The sequence below is a fragment of the Notothenia rossii genome (genome assembly GCF_949606895.1).
Source record: "Notothenia rossii genome assembly, chromosome: 8".
In the NCBI taxonomy this organism is placed as follows: domain Eukaryota; kingdom Metazoa; phylum Chordata; class Actinopteri; order Perciformes; family Nototheniidae; genus Notothenia; species Notothenia rossii.
The window spans coordinates 28,277,491-28,301,132 of NC_136906.1; the positions used below are offsets into that span (position 1 = coordinate 28,277,491).

The 23,642-nt window shown below is 42.7% G+C and overlaps 1 protein-coding gene across 7 annotated transcripts in view; it reads left to right on the plus strand.

Moving 5' to 3' along the window:
• Positions 1–23,642, plus strand: part of LOC307017094 (RNA binding protein fox-1 homolog 3-like) — a 263,790-nt gene that overhangs the window by 62,300 nt on the left and 177,848 nt on the right. For all 7 annotated transcript variants that reach the window (XM_079646556.1, XM_079646552.1, XM_079646555.1 and 4 more), the window contains exon 3: positions 5,148–5,241. In XM_079646556.1, the coding sequence (XP_079502682.1) occupies positions 5,148–5,241 (94 nt within the window). The remainder of the gene's footprint in view (positions 1–5,147; positions 5,242–23,642) is intronic.

Sequence of the window (23,642 nt, forward strand, 5' to 3'; positions counted from 1 at the left end):
AATTCTAAAACTATTCCCCTTCACGCATAAAAATCCAACATTTAAAAACTGGACAATGTTTTTTGTGTTTCAAGTCATTCTTTTTTTTGTTTGCTCGTCCTCATTCCATTAGATAACTGGCCAAATGCGGTAAAGTCAATGGTTTTGATGAAATATAAATGTTTCCCTCCAATTGTCCAAAAACACCAAAGGGAATGTGATGTTTTGGTATGACTCCCTTAGAATGGCAAATGAATGCCTTCTTTCATTGACTGCCATGTTAGACTGAGTTTGAACAGCAATGCTACCAAAATGCATCGCAGCAGCAAACAAAGTAGCTATCTCCAAATGTAATATCACACTTGAGCATAGTTTGCGATCTTTTTGTAGTTTCCAAAAATCCCATGTACTTCAACTTTTTTTTATCCACCGCAATTGTAAAAATGTGTATGTCAATCAAACTTTGACATTGGAATGTCACTATCTATTTAAATCCACAAAGAGACAGCTATGTATTTGTTGTTACAACATTTTTCTTTCTTCTAATTTGCTTTTTTACTGGAAGCGCCTTCTTGTTAGTTCAAGCATTTTTGGCCCGCTTCGCTGGCACCTTTGATTAGGGAAATTACTCACTTTTAGAATGGATGCACTGCATATTCAAAGCCTTAAGATAACTTATTAGGCCAATTTCCAGGTTCAAATTTGTATTTTGTGCATCTACTGTTGCATTATATACGCTTTATTTATGTACGCATTATGTCACATCCCATTCCAGCCGAGTCTGATTGGTTAGCTGGATGGCTCTTTTGTGATTGGTTACCCGCTTAGAGATTTGTCGAAAATGTCCTGCCCCTTAGCCTCCATCACATATACAATGTGTTGGAGCACTAGCCATAATGTCACTTTGTTCGAAAAAGTAAACAAAGGAGTCCAATGGAGGCGTTTCAGGCCGAGGGGTGGGAGTGTGGGAGATACACTTTAGAATTGGAGTCTTTGCAGACCATTTACATGCACAAAAACCTATATAACAGACTGCAGGAACAAATGTAACAATTGGTGGGCAGTGTTGAGATATTTGTGTTGTGTCCCTGCAGTAATAAAGGGGACTACATGTAGATAAACCCTGTCTATCTAGCAATTTATTTACATTGAATAACGAGAATACACATTCACGCCTGTCATTACAGAGCATTTCAGCTTTCAAAAAAATGTGGTTTGGCCACCATTTAAAACATTTTAAGACCCTACAACGATCCAACTGATTAAAATGTCAAAATAATGTTATCGGAATGTGTGGGAGCAGCTTACAGCAACAGGTTTCTCCTAATTATTTAACTGCAAAGAAGTAACGGTGGAACTTTCGGGTTTATCCTGTGACAGTGATGCCCCTCGACCCCGAGATGTGCTCGACACGCCCCTGCCTGTTAGAATCAGCAAATCAATAACTGAAATAGAAGTATAGAAGACAAATGTGCAGACCAGAGGGATACATGGCAATACATGGTCACAAAATAACTTGTGGAGCACAGTTAGCGCGGCAGATGGATGGATCCTCTGAATGGAATCTGAGTTTTTCCTTTAAGAGCACAGCTATCATGGTGTCAAACCTCTGAGGATAGAAAGACATAATAGCCCCATTCTTAACTTAATTTCATTGTAGCTTCTGTGCATGTACATTATTCTCATCCGCCCCCGTCGCTCTCGCACAGCACAACAGATACAGATCCATAACTACCGTCTCCGGTCTGGAGGGAACCGGGGGGGAAAGGGCTTTGTTCGGCTACGGGTCCCCGTCTGCATGGCTGCGCCGCTCACTCCGGCTTGGGTAAAGAAACAGCCATACACACTGACCTCAGAGCTGTTGTTTAATCATCAGGGCATTTTAATGGCTTGTCAGAGTAATGAAATATGGTTGGAGGCTACCTGGTGCAAACATTACGATAAATCCCTCTCACACAAGCCTACGCAGGTCTTAATGGTTATAAATCATCACTTTGGGGAGAGAAAAATGACAGCTATTAAAATAATGAATGGGATGATTAATTTTTCACATTAAAGATTAAAAGCTATGAGAGGTATCATCAGATATTTGAGCCGCCGTAAACGTTTGAAAGTGAGAGCTTATTTTCCGCACTTTACGACGCCCTCCGTTTCTTCACTGTCATCCAAGTTTCTGCCCCTTCTTTTTTTTTTACCTCTCTTTTTCTCTGTGTGCTGGCAGGGTGCGCCCGCCGACACAGGCATTCCTTACACCTAATTTGTGCTCTTGTAAAAGTGCTCTGAGGAAAAGCCTTGAAGAACACTCATTGCTCGAGGCAGTACAGGACCCTCTCAGCCTCTCTGCAGGGGCTCCTCAAGGATCACACCGACATTATTTCATACCTCTAAAGCTGTCATACCTACAGCCTTTCACAAGAAGAATAAGAAGAGCCGGCCAGAGGTACTTTGCCTTGTTTCTTGGCCATTTTTCCTCCGTTGTTCTTGTCAGCTTTCACCGGCTACATCTGTTCTTTCGAAAGCGATCTTTGATTAGTCAACTTTCTGCTTGGAAATGCATGTCGAACTAAGACAGTATATAATAACACATGCTCACTGAGCTGGAATAAATCCCCATGTATAGACAAACCATGACAAGCTTTCTCTCTTCGTCAGATGGCTCCCAGGAGAAGGTGTGTTATTGCACATGGATTCCTAATTCAGCATTCACTTGCAGGGGTTGTTGTTCCGACATATATCACCCAAATTGCAAGGCGAAAGATTAGCGGAGAGGAGCATAATTACCGCATTAATAACCATACATGTTAGGGAACATAAGTAATTGAGTTTTTTATGATGAATGGGAATGTAAACAAAAGGCAGGAGAGTGAGCGGTTCAATTAGATATTCCAAAGCTGGGCTGTGCCTCAGCAGAGAATGGAGGATTCTCCCACTGTTGGCCAATTATTTATGTGTTCCCAGGCAATGATAGTATTGCTTGTCCATCTGCAGCCTTCAAAGGGATATTCAAATTGTCTCATTGAAGCAACGGCTCCATTTGTTGGCAGAGAATAAATTGTTGGCTCAAGTATTTTTCATCCGCTGAGAGCGTAGCCAGGTATTTGTGCAGCTAAAGTTATTTACAAAGTGGTGGGAAATTTAAACGACTCCTCTGGCGTTTCCCTGTGCCTCCTTTTTTTCTTCTTCTTTGATTTCTTGCTTTTTCTGCTTGTGTGTGGTGTCGTTTTCTGTATCCATTTCACTCGCTGTCACTAGAGACACGCGTGACGGCCGCCCACTCCTCCTTCATGTTCTTCCAGCTCCCTTTTTGCTGTCTGCTAATGATCCAGGGACACCAAATAAAGGGCCACTGAAACAAAATGGCCACCTTAGCTGCCCACTTATATCTCAACCCTCCCCTCTCGAATCAATTCTGACATTTCATTCTGCCCTTATAGAAGGTAATGGTGCATTCAGAGGTTGTTACCGATAATGTTGAAACGGCAATGCTTGGTTTCATTGGAGAGACGTACTGTAACCTCTGCAGGAGGATGGCTTTAGATCCTCTGCCTCTCTTTTCTTTCCCTTCCTTCTTATTGTTTTTCCTCTCATGCTGAAAACGTGGTGTTTACTGGCTCAAATATCTCCTTTGGCACAAGTGGGAGCAGCGTTTTTCATTTTGTGTTAACAAGTAACCAACCAGTGTTTGTATTTTCCTCCCACTCTTGTGTTCACACAACATGAAGTGAAAACAGCCTTTTAAGTCGGCTAGTCAATACACTGTTTCTAATATATTATTTACTGCCTATGGGTAGTATATCAGAATGCGCTAAACAACTGTTTCGGTTTCGCAGTCATAATCATGTAGAGAGAAATCACAGAGCCAGATGTCTGGCGCTCATTTTACAGCATTAATGTTTTCCTCTGAGTTTATGTAAAATTCATCTTTCCCTGTTTTATTTATTCCCTCGTTTTCACAGCCTCAACAATTAGTCAATTCCCAATCAACAAGAGAAAAGAAATTGCTTTTAATTACTTTTGATAAATGACAAATTGTGTTGGCATGGCTCCCTGCAAATGCTTAATCAGGTGCGGGGCGGGGTAGGAAGGCGTGCACCGGGAGAAGGGATTTCTGCTGGGATGAAATCAATGCGCTTTCTCTGCGGTTCACCGGCTGGGCTTCTGGGCAACAGCCAACCCGAGGCCTGCGAGGATAGACAAGTCAGCAGAAAAAGCAGCCACCGCACACTGAGGCGGAGGCATGCTGCTGTATGTGCTGCCCGACAGACGTATATGTGGGCCGTAATGCTCGCTCACAAGATTGAATGCTTGCAGACATTGATGCAAATGCACATTCAGACACAATCAGCCACACAATTAGTCACTCTGACCAAACTAATAACATCACCGGCAGATAATGTTATTACTTAAATGCAATAACACCTGTCTAAATGTGTATAATAAAACCTGGTGCGTAACGTAAAAAAAACAACATTATAACCTTTCACATTGCTATAGTTGGAGATACATTTTTTCACATATTTAAGAGGAGTACAAGTGTTTTGAAAACAGCTTTAAAGAATATTTCGCTCTACATGTACTCAGCAAACACCAGATATAGGGTGGTTGCCAGGTTTGATACTTTTAAAAGCAATATGTACTACAACATGGCGTCTTGTTTATTTTAAGGGCATATTTGTTTTTATTGAAATGAACTAACAAACAAACTAACTAGAATCAGATGTTTTTATTGTCATCATGTACAATGTCTTTTTTTCTTCTTCTCTCTGTGTTGTTTAAAATAGAGAGAAATAAATTAAGCAGTAAAATCAGCAGAGAGAATAAAACAAATTGAAGGTTATGTACAGGTAAAGGTACAACAGTTACAGATTGTGGTTGGGTGTTAATAAATAGATGCTAAAAAAAGCAGATGAATGTATCTTTATATTAATTGATTGAGGGTCTGGGATGTGTGTTTTTGTGAGTGTCACATTACTTCGTCTCTGAGTGTGTGTGCTCACCATCATTGTAAAGTGTTCTGTGGTTGAATAGGGAAGTTGCATTGGACACCACAGCTCTAGGAAAGAAGCTGTTCCTCACTCTGTCAGTGGGTTCTTATTATCCTCACACTTCACCTCTTTCTACACTTGTCTGTGTTTTAAGACACAATGTATTTCTTTGTCTTCCTGCAGGGTTCGTCAGCACCTGTGGCAGCAGCAGCGAGTAGAGTGACCCAGCTTCAGCCCGACCGGCTTTACCTGTACATGGAGACCCCCAGCTGGGCAGGTCAGTCTCTCAGAAACCCCCTTTAAACCCTCATGTCCGTGTGTTGTGCTCTGTAGGTCCTGTCTGTGTTTGAAGTTTCTCCCACTCCTACTTTAGGTTTGTTTTGTTGGGACTGGTGGAAAAGCTACCCCGGTTGTATTGATCCAAACTTCACTGAAACCAAGCTTGATATGTTGAATTTTCTATCAGGATCTGAGAAATATCCGGAGAACAATCCAATCAAAGTTATATGTTTGGGAATTCCTGTTTCTTGAAACTTATTCAACAACTATTTAAAGCCAAATCTAGATATACAATCCATCTAGACCTGCAACTGCATGGCCTTGCCTGCTTTCTCCATCATTTCACTTTAAAACCTAGTTTGGTCATTGTTTTGGACATCAAGGCCATTGGAAACTTTGTTTTTAGTTAGGGTTAGCGCTAGGTTCAGGGGTTAGGGTTAGGGTTTGAAAATGACTTAAATCGTAAAACGGATCTAATCTAATGCCCTTATCACCAGGATAAGAGTGTCTGTTCCTTTCAAAACAACACAACTCATATTGCTTTATTGTGATTATAAACCCCATTAGTAGTAGTAGTAGTAGTAGTAGTAGTAGTAGTAGTAGTAGTAGTAGTAGTAGTAGTAGTAGTAGTAGTAGTAGTAGTAAGGCTTGGTCAGGGTTAGGCATACATTACACTTATTAAGAGTCAGGGACATTCATAGTTCGTTGTATAATATTTTGATAACAAAATAAACCCACGTTTGATTTCTAGTAAACTAAAGAGTTTACTTGTTCTGATCTCCAGTGACTTCTCGCTACACTGGAGTGATGTTGAGGTGTACTTCAGGGTGTGTCAGTACACCATCAATTTTGTTGGCAATGTAAGGTACAAACAGCAGTTATGTTGTGTGTTGCAAACCTTAAACATTCTTTAAAGTATATTTTCACTCCTTTGAGGACTCTTCCATCCACCAACCCAACGCCCTGCTTCTTCAGCCTTTGCTCTTGACATCCAAAGGTCATCATTCACTCGAGGGCTAGAGGCTTTTGTCAGTTAAACATAACAATAAGTTGTTTATGGGCATATAAACAACTGATGCTGTGGTTCTTCTTAGTAGGGCATTCTATTTTGTCCTTTTCTAGATGTTTTCAATTCCATGTCCACTCACACACATTTGGAAGTGAGACAGTTTGGCTGTTTGAGTGCTCCTGTTCTCACCTGGCTCTGCACGAGAAGCCAAGCGCTCACGAGTCTTAGGAAACGGCTTCACGCCCTCTCGCTGCGGATGCACCCTCACTGTAATAAATCCTGTATGTATGCACGCCTTACTCTCCCCCTATTCGGCCATATTCTGCTAATGTGTGCTGGTTAAGTAGCGGAAGACTAGAGAAAGACTCTTATCCATATGCCTGAGAGCCCAGGAGCCGGCCTGATCTCTCCCCAGATAGAGTCCTCTGCTTCCCCGCCCATCCTCCATGGAGCCATATAGCAGGTGGCAGTGAGGATCAATGGGCCCCCGCCATTACCTCCTCTCCACTTCACATCTCCAGCCCCATCTCCTGGGGGGGGGGGGGGGCCCACGGGGCAAGCGCCGCATCTAGCTACCGCACACCGGGAGAAATAGGGACGTTTTCCATTAGTCTAATTGCTCAGTTATAGTTCTATATTATTGCCGTGATCACCACTGTGGCTTGGTAATGATGGACCTCCCGTGCCCCCACGTATAGCTGGTGGGTGTTATGTTTCCCCCGTCACCACCCATTGAAACTACACTTGCAGCGGGGGTGTAGGAGGAGAGAACTTAATGCTGGGAAGAAAAACGAATAATAAACAACCCAAAAAGAGAAATGGCTCTTCAAATGTGTTGATGTAAGAGTTTAATCAAATAGCCTCAGCTATTTACATTCTCAACAGGTGCAGCATTCGGCTGATTTATGGAATAAACACTGGAGTTCTAGTGCTTGTTCATTTGCCTCCGCTAAAAACTGGCAATATGGGGATAATTTGCAATAATTTGCTGCTGCTGTGGCCACTGGTTAAGAATGTTTATATAATCATGATATAATAAGAAAAATGAAAATGAGTTTTTCCCGCAGTTCAGGCCCTGTCAAACACAGCTCACGGACTCGCTAAATGATAATTGCATTCCTCAAGCACAGTATTACATTTTACCCTCTTACTTGTACGGCAAATGGGGGAGTATTGTTTTCATTGTAAGGCGATACGACCCGGTATTATTCCCACATGTGAGAGGTACAGTAGAAGTTCCCCCCCGCCTCATCAGCAATTACATGAGAAGTCTTCCATCAGTCAGCTGATGAGGTGACGAGTATAATGCATTAATTTACCCTCAAAGACTCTGCCTTTCTTCTCTGTTTATAATATCCTATTTGCATAACCTAGTGTTGGAGACATTGGGAAAGCTTTAGTCCGAGCTTCTAATCGGTGCTGAATTTTTTCACAGCTGACCTGTAGCTCTCCCCACAGGTCAGCACATAAACGCTGCTTCCTGTTTAGGATCTCCTCCTACTATTGTTGCTGATTATCTCTCCTATTTTTCCTTAGAAGGAGAAATATCCTTGGCAGTAATTCCTTTGTTCTCTTTTTTTTAATACAGGTATAGGTATTGATCTTAACCTTTGCTGCAGGGGAGTATGTTCACTTAAAAGGAACACTGATGTAGCAGAGCTTATTAAACAAATAGGCCAGAGAACAAGGCCACGATATATGAAACGCTCTGCTAACAAGGTGTGTAATCTATTTTAATCAGATCATATTTTATGAAACAAGGAGAAGGTTGAACTTAAGTAAGAGAGAAATATGGGGATACTGTGGGGGTTGGGGGGGTTGTATTTTGAAATTGGATGTGACGGCCAGGGAACATGACTTGATTTTACATGCATGGCTTTATAATGAAGCCACGCCAAATGGTCAGTTATAGTTAATTTTAGGGGGGAGCTGGAGCCTTGCTGTAATGGGAGGCTAATTCAGGGCCCATAACGCCTTGACAAGCTGCGGAGCGGAGCAGGAATATGGATAAGGATGTGCGTTAGAGGCTCCGGGGCTGAAGCAAAGGTCTGTATTTGTCTGCAAATTGCCGGGTTGCCTGAGGGTACAACAGGGTCAACAGCGGCGGAGTGTAAACAGACATAAATACAATCCAGGAACACACTCAGTCACACAGAGAGACTCGCTAACTCCCTCAAAGTGTCGCGCAGCAGTGACTTCATGTTGTCATCGCAATTCAGGCCATGATCCTTTTTATATATCTTTACACTGGCGAGTGTTTTCAATCACGTTTTTTCTCGAGCCATAAATTGTTTCAGATCCTGTGACATTAGACTTGGTTATGAATATATGAATATATATATACACTACGAAAACCTTAGGAAGCTCCACTAGTCAGACAAGGTAATGGATAGAGACATTATATGCTGCTCTTGGAAGCACCACTTGTTAGCCCCGGATTTTAATAATCATAAGAAAACATTTAGCACAGAATGTCTGCCCACAGCGCGGAAAAATACTTTCAATTTCAGTTTCAACTTGACAAACAGTTCCAATTCTTCCTGGAAAAAATATGTTGTGAATGATTACAAAGAGATATTATACATTGCTCAGTTAAGCACCACTGTAAGAATATCTAGATAATATTTAACACTTAATGCGAGTTTCAAAGTGAAATTGACAGCATTATATAGTGTCTGTTCATCCTTAAAATAAACCCTATGCTGTTATGGTAAATAGTGCAGGTATTAATAGATATCAGAACAGATGGAGATATAATAGTCACTGCTCTTTGAAGCACCACTTGTTTGAAAAGCTTTCTGTGGACAAGGCCAGGGAAATTCACCAGATATCAGTCACAGCGTTACAAGAAAGCGTTTAACACCACAACGTTTAATGATTAAAGGTTGTATTTAGTCCCCTTTTTGTTGTGTTGTGGTAAATTGTGATATCTACATTATTTAAGGCTTTTAAACCCCTCCGTACCAGCTCGGGGGGGTGATGAGGGGAAAGGGGGGGAGGAGGAGCAGAGGGAGGAAGAGGAGGGGTGCCTGCGTCTTTAAAAGCGAGATGGAGTGAGGGAGTGGGGCGGACGGGTGGCTGGCAGGATTGTGCTGACGGCAGGGCTTTGGTTCAGAGCATGCCCATTAGAGGGAGCCATAAATCCTGGGCTCTCTGGGCCGGGCTGTGTCAGCAGTCCACTGAATGAATTGATTTTAAACGCCACTGAAAAAAAGAGAAAGTGCAACGAGAGAGAGAAGGAGAGAGAGTGACTATTTAATTCACCCTCCGCCAGAGGCCTACACCCCGTTCCACCCCGCTTCTCAATTCAGGACCGTCGTTGAAAAAGAAAAAGGAGGAGTCTAGAAACACTGAAACTGTCACCAGCAACAAGCCCAGGGCTATGCGCCCCCCCCCCCCCCCCCCCCCCGTGTTTGATTTAAACAGGAGGGAAACACACAAACCAAATACATAATCTCAAATTCCATACAGCATTTGTTCTCTTCCATCCCTCTAATTTCCCCCCCTACTTTTATATCTCTGCACGCGAAATGAGACATATCGTAAAAAGAGGAATAACAAAAAAAGGCGCAGTTGCATTTGAATTTCAAATGTGTTAGATTTTGAAATTGATGTATGTGTTTATTCATTTACGAGCAGCATCCATGTCTGCATGCATTTATATATTATCAGCAGCAATGAAACAATGCATAGGAAGCTTGTAGCCCGTCTCTCTCCCCTGCATGCCCCCGCATCTTTGTTTCCTCCTCGAGCCGCCGCCACTGCCATATTATGTTTGGCATCGCAAAAAATGCAAACAGACACACGATAAATTGTGCATGAGGACCGGTTGCAGGCGGTCATACTCTTTTCATGTAAACACATTTAGTATCTGTACTAGCGTTGTGTTTGTTACACTTGTTTAGACCCTGGCTTTGACACTGCTCTGTATGAACCTGTTGGAGTGTCTGCAGACTTGATGATGGAGTGTGAGTTGTCTTGTCTTTGTATAGCTTTGAACAGTGATGTGTTCAAAAGGCTGCAAGGCCGGGCTAAGTACACCTAATTTGTGTTAAACCTGCAATGCATCTAACTTATAGGGAAAGGGAAGTGCATGTTAAAGGGGCCTCATTATGCTTTTGAGTTTTTCTCCCAATCACTGAAACGCCTCCATTGTAGACCATTGTTTGATTCCTTAACATATTAGTAGTATTTTTCCCAGGAATAGTTCCGATAATTCTTGGGATTTTGCGTTCACACCAAACAGATCTGGAACTAGAACCTAGTTCATGCGAACCTGTTCACCCCTTTTCAGTCCCTGCTAGAGAGGTTGTACTTTCCTGGGGAAGAAAATGTTCCAATTTCCATTGGCTGGGCGAATTGCAAACCACGCCCCGTAAAACTCCGAAAAGTTTTGTGAAGCCGCCATTCTATTTGCTCACATTAGCATTATTAGCATTAGCCCCGCGCACCAACGGAGAGAGACTAACTTATGGCAACACAAAAGAAAACATGGGAGCGGTGGAGTGATGAGGAGGTGTTGGCGTTTCTCGGCGATTTACTCGGGGGAGAGAGACGGGCTACAAGCTTCCTATGCATCGTTTCATTGCTGCTGATAATATATAAATGCATGCAGACATGGACTCGGCTGGGAGTCCCAGCAGCTTCTACTGAAGCCAGTCCCCAACTCCGGGGACTTTGGGCGGCAGTATGCGCTGTCGCTTTCACACCGGAGTACTTTTCCCCATACTTTTCCCTTTTAGTTCAGGGGGAGTCCCAGCAGTTTCTACTGAAGCCATTCCCAAACTCTGGGGACTTCCGGCCGGGGACTTTGGGTGGCAGTATACGCCATGAAGTTGTTTGCGGCTTGCCAGTAAACCCAAAGCAGAAGAAGAAGAAGTGACGTCAGCGGCTTCATTTGCATAATCTTCCCTCAGGGACTTATTCCGGTGTGAACGCGATCTGCTCTTTAGTTCCATGAGGGAACTAAATGCTGGGAATTAAGTACGGCAAAGTACTTGGTGTGAAAGTGGCAATTGTATGGTTTGCTAAGGGGCGGGACTTCTCTAGGAGATTGACTTATCACACCAAAGCCAGCCAGCTAACCAATCAGAGGGGACTGGGCTCTGGTTTCAGACAGAGGATGAAAAGAGGTGCTGCAGCACAGGAAGTATGAGACAAATAAAGAGCTTTTTGAATAGCATGTTAAGATGTCACAGTAGAGGCACTAAATACAAATATGAACCTGAACATTTGCATAATAGGGCCCCTTATGCTACAGTGAATGCTAAATCAAAATCACACAGTACTCACATTTCAAATCAAAACCTCAAAACACCTATGTCCTCCTGAATCAAGACATAAACTATGTTGATACACCCCTGTAATTAATTAGTACTGCAGTATTTATTACACTGATGTTCTGCCAGACTGCTTTTAAGGTAGGGACACATTTTACTACGTTTTATACCCTGACATAATGTCCACCAACTCCTGAAAAGAAATATCTGGCTTGCAGCTACATGTTTCGCTTTGTGTCTGTCATTAGGCACTGGGCAGGTAAAAACATTGCTAAAAAGGCAAAAAAATATGCAAACCCATTTTCTTTGGGTTCATCCCTGGGACTAATTTCAATCATTAGCAATGCAAGATTATAGATTAGCAGAGCTTTAAATGCTGTAACTCTTAGATTGTAGTGACAGTTAGCCTGGAATCACTAATTTGGAAAACAACAAAATCTGCAACAAAATCTGTTTTCCAATATGAAATGATATGATGAGGAGGGGAGGGGGGGTTTGAGCTGGGGGGGAGAGAGAGTGGGGGGGCAGCGTCCTCTCCGGCTCATTACGCTGTTTAAAGAGCCGGCGCCTCCGAATCACCTGCCCAGCTCCACGCTTCAAACAAGCTCAGCCACCAGGGATCATACATCAACTTCTCCATCAGTCCCCCGGCTTCACTTTCTCTCGCCACACGCCTCCCAACACATGGCTCGCACATACAACACATACAGCCAGGGTGGAAAAAAAACGGATGGCAGTCGCCGGTTGAATACTGATGTCACGCCTGCTACAGAAAGAATAACAAATTAGTCACAAACCAGCCTTATGTTGTTATGGATGTGATCATGAATTTAATTGAACGCTTCCAGTGGACTTGCAGCATCCGAGGCCCACTTGTTTTATTGAGCCTCGACATTCTTACTGCATGTCTCTTCCTCATGTAAAAAAGTACACTTTCTCATGCCTAATTACCCACAGGCTAAAGCATTAAGAGGACTCGCTGCATATTACTATAAAGATTGCGAAGATATTTCAATTTGAAAAATGGCAAAGCACACAGGACTAAGGGCTTGATTACAAGGAGAGGGGCACACAGCCTCTACATCTTCCTCCCTCATTTCAATTATGGCTGACTGGAGGCACGGTGCTGCCATCGTTCTCAAATAAAACTAAAATATGATAAAGCTGAAGTATCAGGCCCAGGACCGCTGCACGCCTCGAGCCATGTGAGCCGTAGATACTCGGCACGTAATTACAACATTTGCCAATATTTTTTTGACGGGAGGTTCAATGTAGATATGAGTGAAAAGGGGAGGGGGGGAGGCATGAAGAGCCTTCATGACACATGATGAAAAGCACATTTTATTTTGACTTCCCTATGGATAACATAAGACATGCCTGCAATACGGCTGCCACGGCTCTCCCCTATGTGAAAGCGTTGGATAGCGGTGTTATTTTTAAGTTGTGAGATCATTACTCATGTGTAAGATGCATGAGCTAAGATAGAGGATCCGCTGTCATAACAGAGGACGGCGAGCACTGGGAACGCCAAAAAGAGCGTGTCGTTGCCAGTTATATGTTCCGTGAAAAAAAAGCATTCCTGTGTTTGAAATAAAACCCTGTAGAATGGCATCTCAACAACACAGCCAGCTGAAAGGAAAGAGGACAGAAGAATTTGCTTCTAAGCATATTCCTTTATTCAACTCATGTTTGCCCTTTTAAACGCTGCCCTACGCGACCCCCTACAGCTGGAGGGGATGTGTGATGTGGCCGGTTTCTCACCGTGACGCCCCAACAAGGTGGATCTCCTCTGGTTCCCGGGTCCCTCGGTGGCCTCCGCTCCCCGGACGGCCGCGCTCCGGCCTCCGCCACGTCAGTTTTAATAACAGTCTGGTGTGTTCAGTGCAACGCGGGGTCAACGCATCCAAAGACCCCGGACTTTCTGAAGGAAGCTCGGGCAGCGGCGTGTCTCCCATCAAACTGGGAGCATGACAATACATTTGAATCGACAAGGAGATTCACAATAAATGTAATCCATCGTAGCACTTAATACAAATGTTCACTGTTAATTGCTTTGAGAATAGTCCAGGTTCAAGCACCGTGTCAAGATGGAGGATGAACAATTTAGCAATTAAATTGAGCAAAAACACATATGTTTATAAAATGTGTGTTTAGGGACTTGACATGTTATTCTCACAGAGTGATTATCTCGTTATAAGTCCTCTCACATGGCTTTGAGGAGCTCCAAATGAATTGCACCAAGGTGGCAGTTAAAAATAAGTATTAGTTAGATTCAGCATTTTCTTCTTCTTCTTTTATTTTGAGGAAATATGGATTCAAATTAAAGAGAGAACATCTTTGAAGACTTTATAATTTCACCTTCAAAGAAAGAGATTGACGCTCATTTCTGAAGTATATCCAACATTGTTGAATATTATTCCTTATTTTATGGATTGAAGAACATAATATACCATTCTTCAGCTTTGATCCTGCTTCTTAAAAGTGAAAAAAAAACAACCATAACCTTTCTGCTCTTCCTCTGGCATGGTTAACTGGAGTCTTTAGAGCCCTTCAGATGAAGATTCTCAGGCTCCTTGTAGTTGTTTTTGTACGTCTTTTTTTATTTCCTGGACAGTTGAAGTAGCACCAGCACCTGCTTTTCAAAGTGAAAGAGGAAATGTTTTGCAGAGGGAAGAGCCTCTGCAGCAAAATCAAGAACAATTCCGCCCCCTTCACTCGCCACAGTGTGGGGGATTCAATCAAAAGCGTGCCCTGTGACCTGTGCTCCGAGAAACAAACAGCCAGCAGAGTCTCCAAAGACCAAAGCCATCAGAGGGGGGCGGCTTGTGTGCAGCTAAATCGTGGCACCTTTCTGAAAGCTTCCATCATAGGAAAATTGTTAGTTGTCGCAGTGGAGAGTGACTAGCATGGCGGTACATTGATACATTGATGCAGTGAATGCCTCGGACAGTGCAGTAAAAGTGCTGAGGTTGAAATTAAGCTGTTATCTCTGGCATGTATCACTAGGGAGGCAAGAAGCAGTGGTGCAAAGGCAGCAGCCTGTTTGCTTTACTGTTATTGCCTCTGCACGTCCTTCCTCGTCTGACTCTCCCTCTGTCCCGACATTTTAAACGCTACTCCAAGTTTGTTCATCATTGATGTTTTGGAAACGGTCAGTACTATTTCAAAAAACATCAATCACCTCTTAATTTTAAATCATTTCATTATTATGCTTTTTAGGCTTTACCACTTCCTGTAGTATGATATATGTTTCTGTGCATGTAAATGGTATTTTGTTGTAGTCCTTTGTTTACTGTTGTAGTCCTTTGTTTACTGTTTGTGATGTCACATAGTGACATCACAAACACTTGCGCTTATATTGGCTAGTTCTCCAACACATTCTACACGATAGGCAAAGGGCCGGGACTTCTCTAAGCGGTTGGCCAATCACAACAGAGCCTTCCAGCTAACCAATCATAGCAGACTTGGCTCTGGTTTCAGACAAAAGGTGAAAAGAGACAGTTTGTGAAAAATAAAGCACTGTTCACATGTCAAAGTAGAGGCACAAAAGACAATTATGAAACCTTGACATTAGCATCATTTGGCCCCTTTAATATAGACATAAACATAAAACCTCCCCACCTTAACACCTTAACTGACGAAAATCAGTGTGATTACCAGAAACACACAAGAACATTCGGTGGACTGATGCAGTCTGCCTGTTACACTGTGAGAAAACCTCATTATTTTCTTTTTTTTCACCAAAAAGAGGAATTCATTGGCATCTTAGAAAATGGGTCAGAGTTGTTTCAAAAATGAAAAAAAGTTAGTTTTAGTGAAATGTGTAGTTTAACTATGTATTGTTTTCTACTGGAAAATTCAGCTCATTAGTTTTTTGTCCACATTTCTGTCCTTGTATTACGAGGAACTTGCAGCAGGAAACAAAACAACTCGCATTGGGGTCATTAAATCGTGTTAACCAAAGTTTCCCTTTTGTGTGTATATGTTGGGTAAACTGTAGAATCTGTAAATGATGGAGAGAAGACTACTTACCATAACATCCCATAATAGTTTCAAGCGGAGAGAAAGGCCTTTATCGCTAATACCCTGTTTAATGTTTCATGCAGACTCTTTTCTCTACCCATTGTCTTGATATTATCAGTACGTTTCTGCAGTTCCAAATCCATCTCTGCAATAAATCCCATCCTACTTATCACAATATCACTTTAATTTAATATTTTGTTCCAATCACATCCACTTTTTTAACAATAAGCTGTCTTTTCAGGCACCATTCCTTCCTTTGAAGGCTTTTAAAGGCAAATATAGTTTAACTTTTTAAACAATAACACTGGGCTCTGGTTTCAGACAGAGGGTGAAAAGAAGTGCTGCAGCACAGGCAGTACGAGAAGGCAGCATACACATATGAACTTGAACATGAGCAAAATATATCCTCTTTAATTTGATATCTTGGTTCTATTGGTGACTTTCTTCAATGTGAACATTTATAGCAATTACTTTACAACAATTAGCAGAAAGAGGGCGCTGTTATGTCAGTGCTAGCAGAGCCAAAAGCCCTTCCAACAGTGACGTCAAAAAAAAGACTTTTCTCTAAAGAAGGCGCTAACTTTCACACGACTACCACTTCAGTGGCATGAGTTAGAGGATAATGGAATCATTTGTATACCATATCATTGAGGTAGACAAATGTATCACAATTAATTTGACAATGATGTATTCATGTTCAAAATGCTGCACATTGCACCTTTAAAAAAAACCTTTCAATGCATATTATCATAGATTAGACAGTGAGTAATGCCCCCAAGGCACAACAATTGTGGTTGATGTGACAATGCAAGATAGAAATCAACAAATTGGACTTTAAGAGACGAAGCCCAGATACCGTCATTCGAAGTGTGGATCTCTGTGTTTTCTCGACACGTGAAGGGCATTATGTTTTCCGGATCCCTGAGATAAGTTTGCTCGTTAAAAGTTCAGTACGTCATATTTGTCTTCCTCCGGTGCAGTGAGTGAGGGGAACATAGGTGGAGGTGCTGGTTCTGTCACGCCACGTTGACACCCCCATGAGTAATCTGGTGCATGATAAACAGAGGGTCGAGGTGTCACAGGAACACCTCAGCCACTGGCACAAGGGTAATTACTCTTCCTGCGTGGGTGCAACTCAACATTTTTGAACCTTTTCTTTCTCCAATCATACTTGATGGATTGAGTGGAAGAGGGCGATCATCTGGTTCTTAGCAGGCTCACTGAGCGTGGTAGGCCTCTGTTGATTAATGATATCTGCTGCAAGTCACCAAAAGCGGAAATTAAGTATTTCTGTTTAAATGTAACATTTGTCTCCTTTGCTGGTGTTGAGAAAGGCATTTATCAAAATCCCCGGGCTTTGGAGAAAGGTGGATTTCCTCTGGGAGCATGCTGGGAATTACTCCCTACTTTCACATTGATGGCATTCAGTGTTTCTATTTTACTCCTTGAATCTACTTTTCACCCTTTAACCTTTGAGACGTATTTTGAATATGGGATCGTTGCTAAGCTATGTGACAGTTTAAGCTGATTTTTCCAGAAAGGCAAGGAATGACCTTGGCTGTATGAAAGGAAGTTATTTCTGATGACATATCTGTCTGTGGTGGGGCACATGGGAGGGGTTCTGGTGGTTTCACTGGTTGAGTTGGGTTACCGTTTGTCCTGATGGCAAGCCCTGCCTTGCTGGAACAGAACAGAGCCGGGCTCCTGAGTAGACTAATGGTTACAGGGCCTGGCTATCGTCCAGTGCTGCCCCAGCCTGCCTCTCCCGTCGCTGGGATATCATTACCTCCAATGTGTTACATCAGACTCGCTTGGTCAGGCTCAGAAACAGTCAATACTCCACAATTTAGAAAATCAGCCAAGTTTGCAGAAACAAAGAGGCAATATTGGAAATAAAGACGGATATATAATCTGACGCCAGGCATTTTTTCATGGTGGGTGAGTTATTTGTTGTCCGGAAGGTGGGGACGTGGCAGGGCTAGAGGGGATGGAGGGAGGGAGCCAGGGATCTGTCAAGGGTTAGAGGAGGTGGTCAAACGGTCTGAATAAACGCGCAAATCACAGCGCCCAACCACTGACCCTCCCCATCTCATACAAGCAGCCTCTACTTTTTCCATCAATGGAAATCTAATTGCTTGAAAAGCGATCAATGGAAACTAAATTGGTTTTGTGTGGAAGCGCGCATGGAATAAGCTCTGAGCTGTTTTAATGTGTGTTGGTTTTGCATCTTAAATCACGGTAATATTTGGAGTGGGCTCCCAGCTCTCTTGAGGGGGTAAACTTTGGTAGTGTTGAGACACCGGGGGGAGGGAGGCACTCAATCAAGCTCCTAATAAAAATCACGGCCTTAATTGTTTCTCCAAACTCATAAATCGTCCGACTTAATGGGTTAATATTAAGACTTATACGAGGACGGCGGGGCGCTTGTTTCAGAGCCGCCGCTAGCTCCTCGTTGTGGAGCTGCAACCACTGATAACCCTCTAGTGATCTGATATGACTAATCCCCTCTAATCCTTAATACACTCCTTAACATGCTCCTAAGTGACAGCAGTCGATATGGGTGCACTTCTCTGCCTTATCGCTGATCTCTTTGTCTTTGTACACTCTCTGCAATGAAATGTGCTCTTCCACTCATCCTTTTGACCGGCACATCTGCATCTGTGTCACACACTGCAGCTCTGAGCGCTTCTTGATAAGCGAAAAAGGGTGGATCAGAGTTTTGAAATACTTAGTTGTGGGGTTACCAAAGGGCTCCCAGGAAAAGTGGTAAGGGGAACGGTTAGAGAGCCAGGACTTCTTTCTACCGCAGTATCCGAAACTGCTGCTTTCCCCCCCACTTGTCATTCCCGGCGGACAGCTAGATGGACTGCACAGGAGGTGGGGATGTGGCTGGTGCCCGCCAATCGTGTATAGCCTTACCCAGGAAAGAACAGTCCCAGCAGAGTAATTTATTGACAGCATTGAGATGTTTTTCTGGCCAGGTGCTTCTCTCAGCCATCCCTCAGGTGCTTATCTATCAGTTATCAGTGCAGACAGAGCACAGACCCAGGTTGTATTTCTGTCTGCTATTGTAATTACATTGTAATTGATCCGAGGGTGTGTGCTTGGGCAGTGCCCGTGCAGTAACTTTGCAAAGGGCTTTCTTTTCTCTTCTTATCTGGAGAAGTGCTACAATATTGTTGTAGGCAAACCTTGTGGAGTTTCTTTTTTCTTTTTACAACGTGCTGTGACCGAAAACTTCCCATAAAAGAAAAAAGTGATTACATAGCATACACTTAAAATACAAGATTACACTTTTATTGAGGTCATAAAATGGACATGCAAACAAACAAATGTTGCTATATGCACATCGTTTTAAAAAAACCTCTGAGATGCGTACATGTCAATATGCGTTTTATTGGAATGGATGTAGATCCTGCGAATCAGTATGTTCGCCGTCACTCTCCAAACAACAAACAGCGGCGTTTGTGTATCATTCCAATCACGCATATTAACCAGCCCTCGCCTGCCCATCAATCTTTCCGCGCCGCCATTTTGTAAACTGATGCCGAAATGATGTTATAAATGATGTTTGAAAATATCCCCATGCCGCCCTGCATCAGCTGTCTGAAGGCCTATCAGATGTTCTCCGCACACATCTGTGAGCCGTACTCACCTCCGGGAAATTAGCAATCAACCTTTTAGCAGCCAACACCTGTATAAGGAAGACAACATTTCCCCCATCCAGCCGCTCGTAATGTCAGGTCACACACTCTGCACGCTGTTGTGTTGAAAACGTTATTGTTATGTTGATAGTAATTTCACATACCTAATCAGTGTCGTGGCACGTCATTTGCATACGGGCTCCTTGTGTGTAATAACAACAGCCTTGGAGCGGTGCACGTGAAAGCGCCCGTTGCTCCATGCTGTTGCAGCTCTCCAAGCTCTTGTGCAGTCTAATGTAAGTATGCACGCTCTCCCTCATGATCCCTCATTTATCATTTTGACACTGGCTACTTTTTTGAAGTGGAGAAAAAATGTTGCAGTCAGCTCTTCCTTTGGTCTCGGAAAATATGTGTGCGAATGAGTGCGTGTGCACGCGCTTTCCAACTGCTTGTGGAAGATATAGGAGAAGAATGTGTGTGTGCATGAGTGCGTGCCTGGTATGGTATTGTGTGTTTGCGTACATGCATCAGTATGATTAAGGAGCAGGGGAACATGGCACTGGCTATTTACTGCAGTGTGCATATGTTGTTGTGTTGCATCGCCGTTTCTCCAAGGCTTGTTATTCTCATTCTGATGCCCCATCTATCCTGCTTTATGTAAGACAAATGATATCCTATTTTAAGAAGCGTGTTGAACTGATGCACACAAAAAACAATTGTTTCTGATTTGATATAATACAATAACACACACATTTTAGCCAGCTAATGCTACCCTCCATTGTCGTTTAAACTCCATTCAGTCCAATTTTGAAAAAGAAACAGTGATTTGCTGAAATACTGACATTTCCCCGAGTTCGAACTAATTTCCCTGTTAACTTGCATCAATACATAGCTGTACAGGTATCCATATTGATCGCCATGGAGTCGATTGCCGACATTATGATCCTTCTTGCTGGTGGAGAACCTCTGATAAACAGTCTGATCCATCTAGCTGCACAGAGGGATAATGTTACTTGGCTTTTCTGTTGCGTGTGCATGTGATTGTATGTGTGTGTTGGGAGTGTGTCATGGCAGGTTACAAATGAGTTTGTTTGTGTTCTGGCCACAGAAACCTTTTATGCCCCGGGCTGTTTGTGTTGTGTTGGTGGGTCTTGGTGAATTTGATAGAGACTAAGTGTGTGTGTGTGTGTGTGTGTGTGTGTGTGTGTGTGTGTGTGTGTGTGTGTGTGTGTGTGTGTGTGTGTGTGTGTGTGTGTGTGTGTGTGTGTGTGTGTGTGTGTGTGTGTGTGTGTGTGTGTGTGTGTGTGTGTGTGTGTGTGTGTGTGTGTGTGTGTGTGTGTGTGTGTGTGTGTGTGTGTGTGTGTGTGTGTGTGTGTGTGTGTGTGTGTGTGTGTGTGTGAGCCCAAATAGCTTTATATGAGTGGGATGGTTATGAGTTTGCCTTTTGAGTGTTTTGCCTGTTGTTACCACCCTAAGCCATATAGTTTCCTGTCCACTCCATTTCGATCCTCGTGCTCGCGCTCAGGTCAAGCAGGTGACCTATTGGTAAAAGTGCCTTGTGTGCCAATAAATGCCTAGCGTATTAATCACATAGGAGCCCTCACTCTGTGAAGAGGTCAATGCTTTAAAGGGCACCCAGAGAGCTGGCTAAGACTGAAATACAGTCTGGGCATCTTTCCGGTTGAATGTACCAAAAGTTTTATTAGTTCCCCCAATGAGGTCAGTTTGCCCTGCATAAATGAAATCTGTCGATATCCCATTATAGGCTTTTGGAAGTTGATTGTGAGGCATCTGTCAGATGCATATTTCATTCTAAATTTAGTTAGCTGGCTGTAAGTAATGCATACATTACCACCGGCTTATTTCCCAGTGTACACGGCTGCAGAACATCTGTTTTTCTATTAAGTGAAAGATGAAATATTAATCCGAAAGCAGATCTGGTGCGAGTCAATCACTGCCAGGCCGCAGTGACAGCTGCTGTGAAAGTAACACCAACATGTCAGGTGTCTGCCTCGATACATCTGATCACGACGTCAACACACACTGTAGCTCAGAGCCATAACATGAATGGGTTCACCCGGATCAAATGGACTGTTTTATTAACTGGGTCGATGTAAGCCGGTAATTGGACAGCGGTTACAGTAAGAGAAATGTGGTGTCGGTTTGGTAGACAATCACCTCAGTGATACAGTTTAGTTTTAGCTGTGAGTACACACAGGAAAGCATCGGGCCATGATACACTGGTATTGAAAGAATATACTTTGTATAACATGGTTGGGTTAGCAATGAGAGAAACACTGATGGCCATGTTTTTAAAAAAAGCAAACATAGTAATGTGCATGAGTTTAAAGTCATTGCCATGTACAATGGCCTTTTAATACGTTCAGAAATATTTCTATTACCCGGACAGAAATGACTTTTTTTGACAGATGTTCCATTTAAGAATGAAATAAAATAGAAAATAAATAAAATAAAATATCATACAATTTCACTTCTAAATATACAAGCTTTAGAATGAATTAAAATAGTATATACAGATAAGAAATTGAAAGAAAATGCCCAATAGAAGGTCAAACTAAAAGAATAAAATATAGTTCCAGCATATGGACATGCCTGATAAGGGAGGAGTTAAACAGTATCATGGCCACAGGTGGAAATTACTTCCTGTTTGCAGGCCACAAGCAGGAAGTACTTCCTGTGGTGCTCTGTGTAGCATCTTGGTAGAATGTGTCTTTTATACTGAAGCTGTTCTTGTGCCTGACCCGCTGGGGTCATGGAGTTGGTGGGAGGCATTGCAGAATGTGATCCATAGCCTGGAGAGCATCCACCTCTCTGACAGCGCCTTCAGAGAGTCCAGTTCCCCCCCTCAACATCACTGTCCTTCGTTATAATGCACACATTCAATATAATGTACACTCTACATTTTCCTTCTTTCCTTACTCCCTGTTTTTATGATAAATCATCAGAAAAAAGGTTAGAAATAAGACTTTTGCAAAAGAGGAATTATAATGAACTGCATGTGATGTAATGTTGAAGAGGCCAATGGCTCCTTTTTGGGTTCCCTTTCTTTGTAGTGGGTTATTTAGGTATTTTTTGCGTGTAAATGGTCATCAAAGAGGGTGTTCCTCTCGAAATCGACCCCCTCCCTTCCTGAAACCCCTCTATTGGATTCCTTTGTTTGCTCCCTTAAAATAATGACATCACTATGTTACACTCGCGCTTCTAAGGACTAGCACTTTTACTTGACAGGCTAAGAGCCGGGACATTTCCATAATCTCAGGGATGCCCACACTGTTGCAGCTTGGGAGCTACTTTTAAAATGACCAAGCCCAAAAGATCTACCTACAGGGTAACCCTGCCCAATCTGTGTCGCGAGTGCGAGGGGGGGGGGGGGTGCTAGTGGAGTTAACGGCGGATAAACCGTGGCATTTGCGCTTCAGATGAGGAGTGAGGCCCCCTCATAACTGCATGAACCATTGCATGAAAACGTATGACCCGTATGGGCACAATACAACTCAGACTGTAGTAAGGATGGATGATAAATATATATATATACAGTGGGGCAGCCCCCATTGTGCAAGTTCTCCCTTTTAAAAGATGAGAGAGGCCTGTAATTTTCATCTAGGTATACCTCACTATGAGAGACAAAAAGAGAAAAAAAATCCAGAAAATCACATTGTCTGATTTTAAAGAATTTATTTGCAAATGATGGTGGAAAATAAGTATTTGGTCAATAACAAAAGTTCATCTCAATACTTTGTTATATACCCTTTGTTGGCAATGACAGAGGTCAAACGTTTTCTGTAAGTCTTCACAAGGTTTTCACACACTGTTGCTGGTATTTTGGCCCATTCCTCCATGCAGATCTCCTCTAGAGCAGTGATGTTTTGGGGCTGTCGCTGGCAACCGGACTTTTCAACTCATGAATCCCTAAAGGCACAGTCCACCCATCGAATGTATCAATCCACTCGATGAATTCTTTGAACAAACAAAGATCCATACTATGCAATTATTGCCCCCTAAATAGCCCGTGTGAATACTTGAAAAGCTAATTGTTAGTCAATACCGCTCTAAGGCGAATTATATCGACGCGCGGCATTTGAAGAATTTAGTATTTGGCTCGGTTGCCAGGTGACGGGCACTAGACCTTGGCTGCAGGCAGCTGTATTGAATGTTTCTCATCTTCTGGAGTAATTTGCATTGCATGTTTATTTTAAGATGATGTGAAATGTTGTGATCTCAAACAATAACAGCATACGCGTCTTTAATAAATCATCACATGCAACATTCATCTGGAGTGCGAGTTCAATTAGACTATTCAAAATGAAACCACTTCTGCAACCCCATTGATGTATGCAGCGGGGGAAATTGCTTTATTGAGTTATGATACAAAGGCCATATCAGTTTAGGGCACAAAACAGTACATTTGTGAGCATTTGTGAGG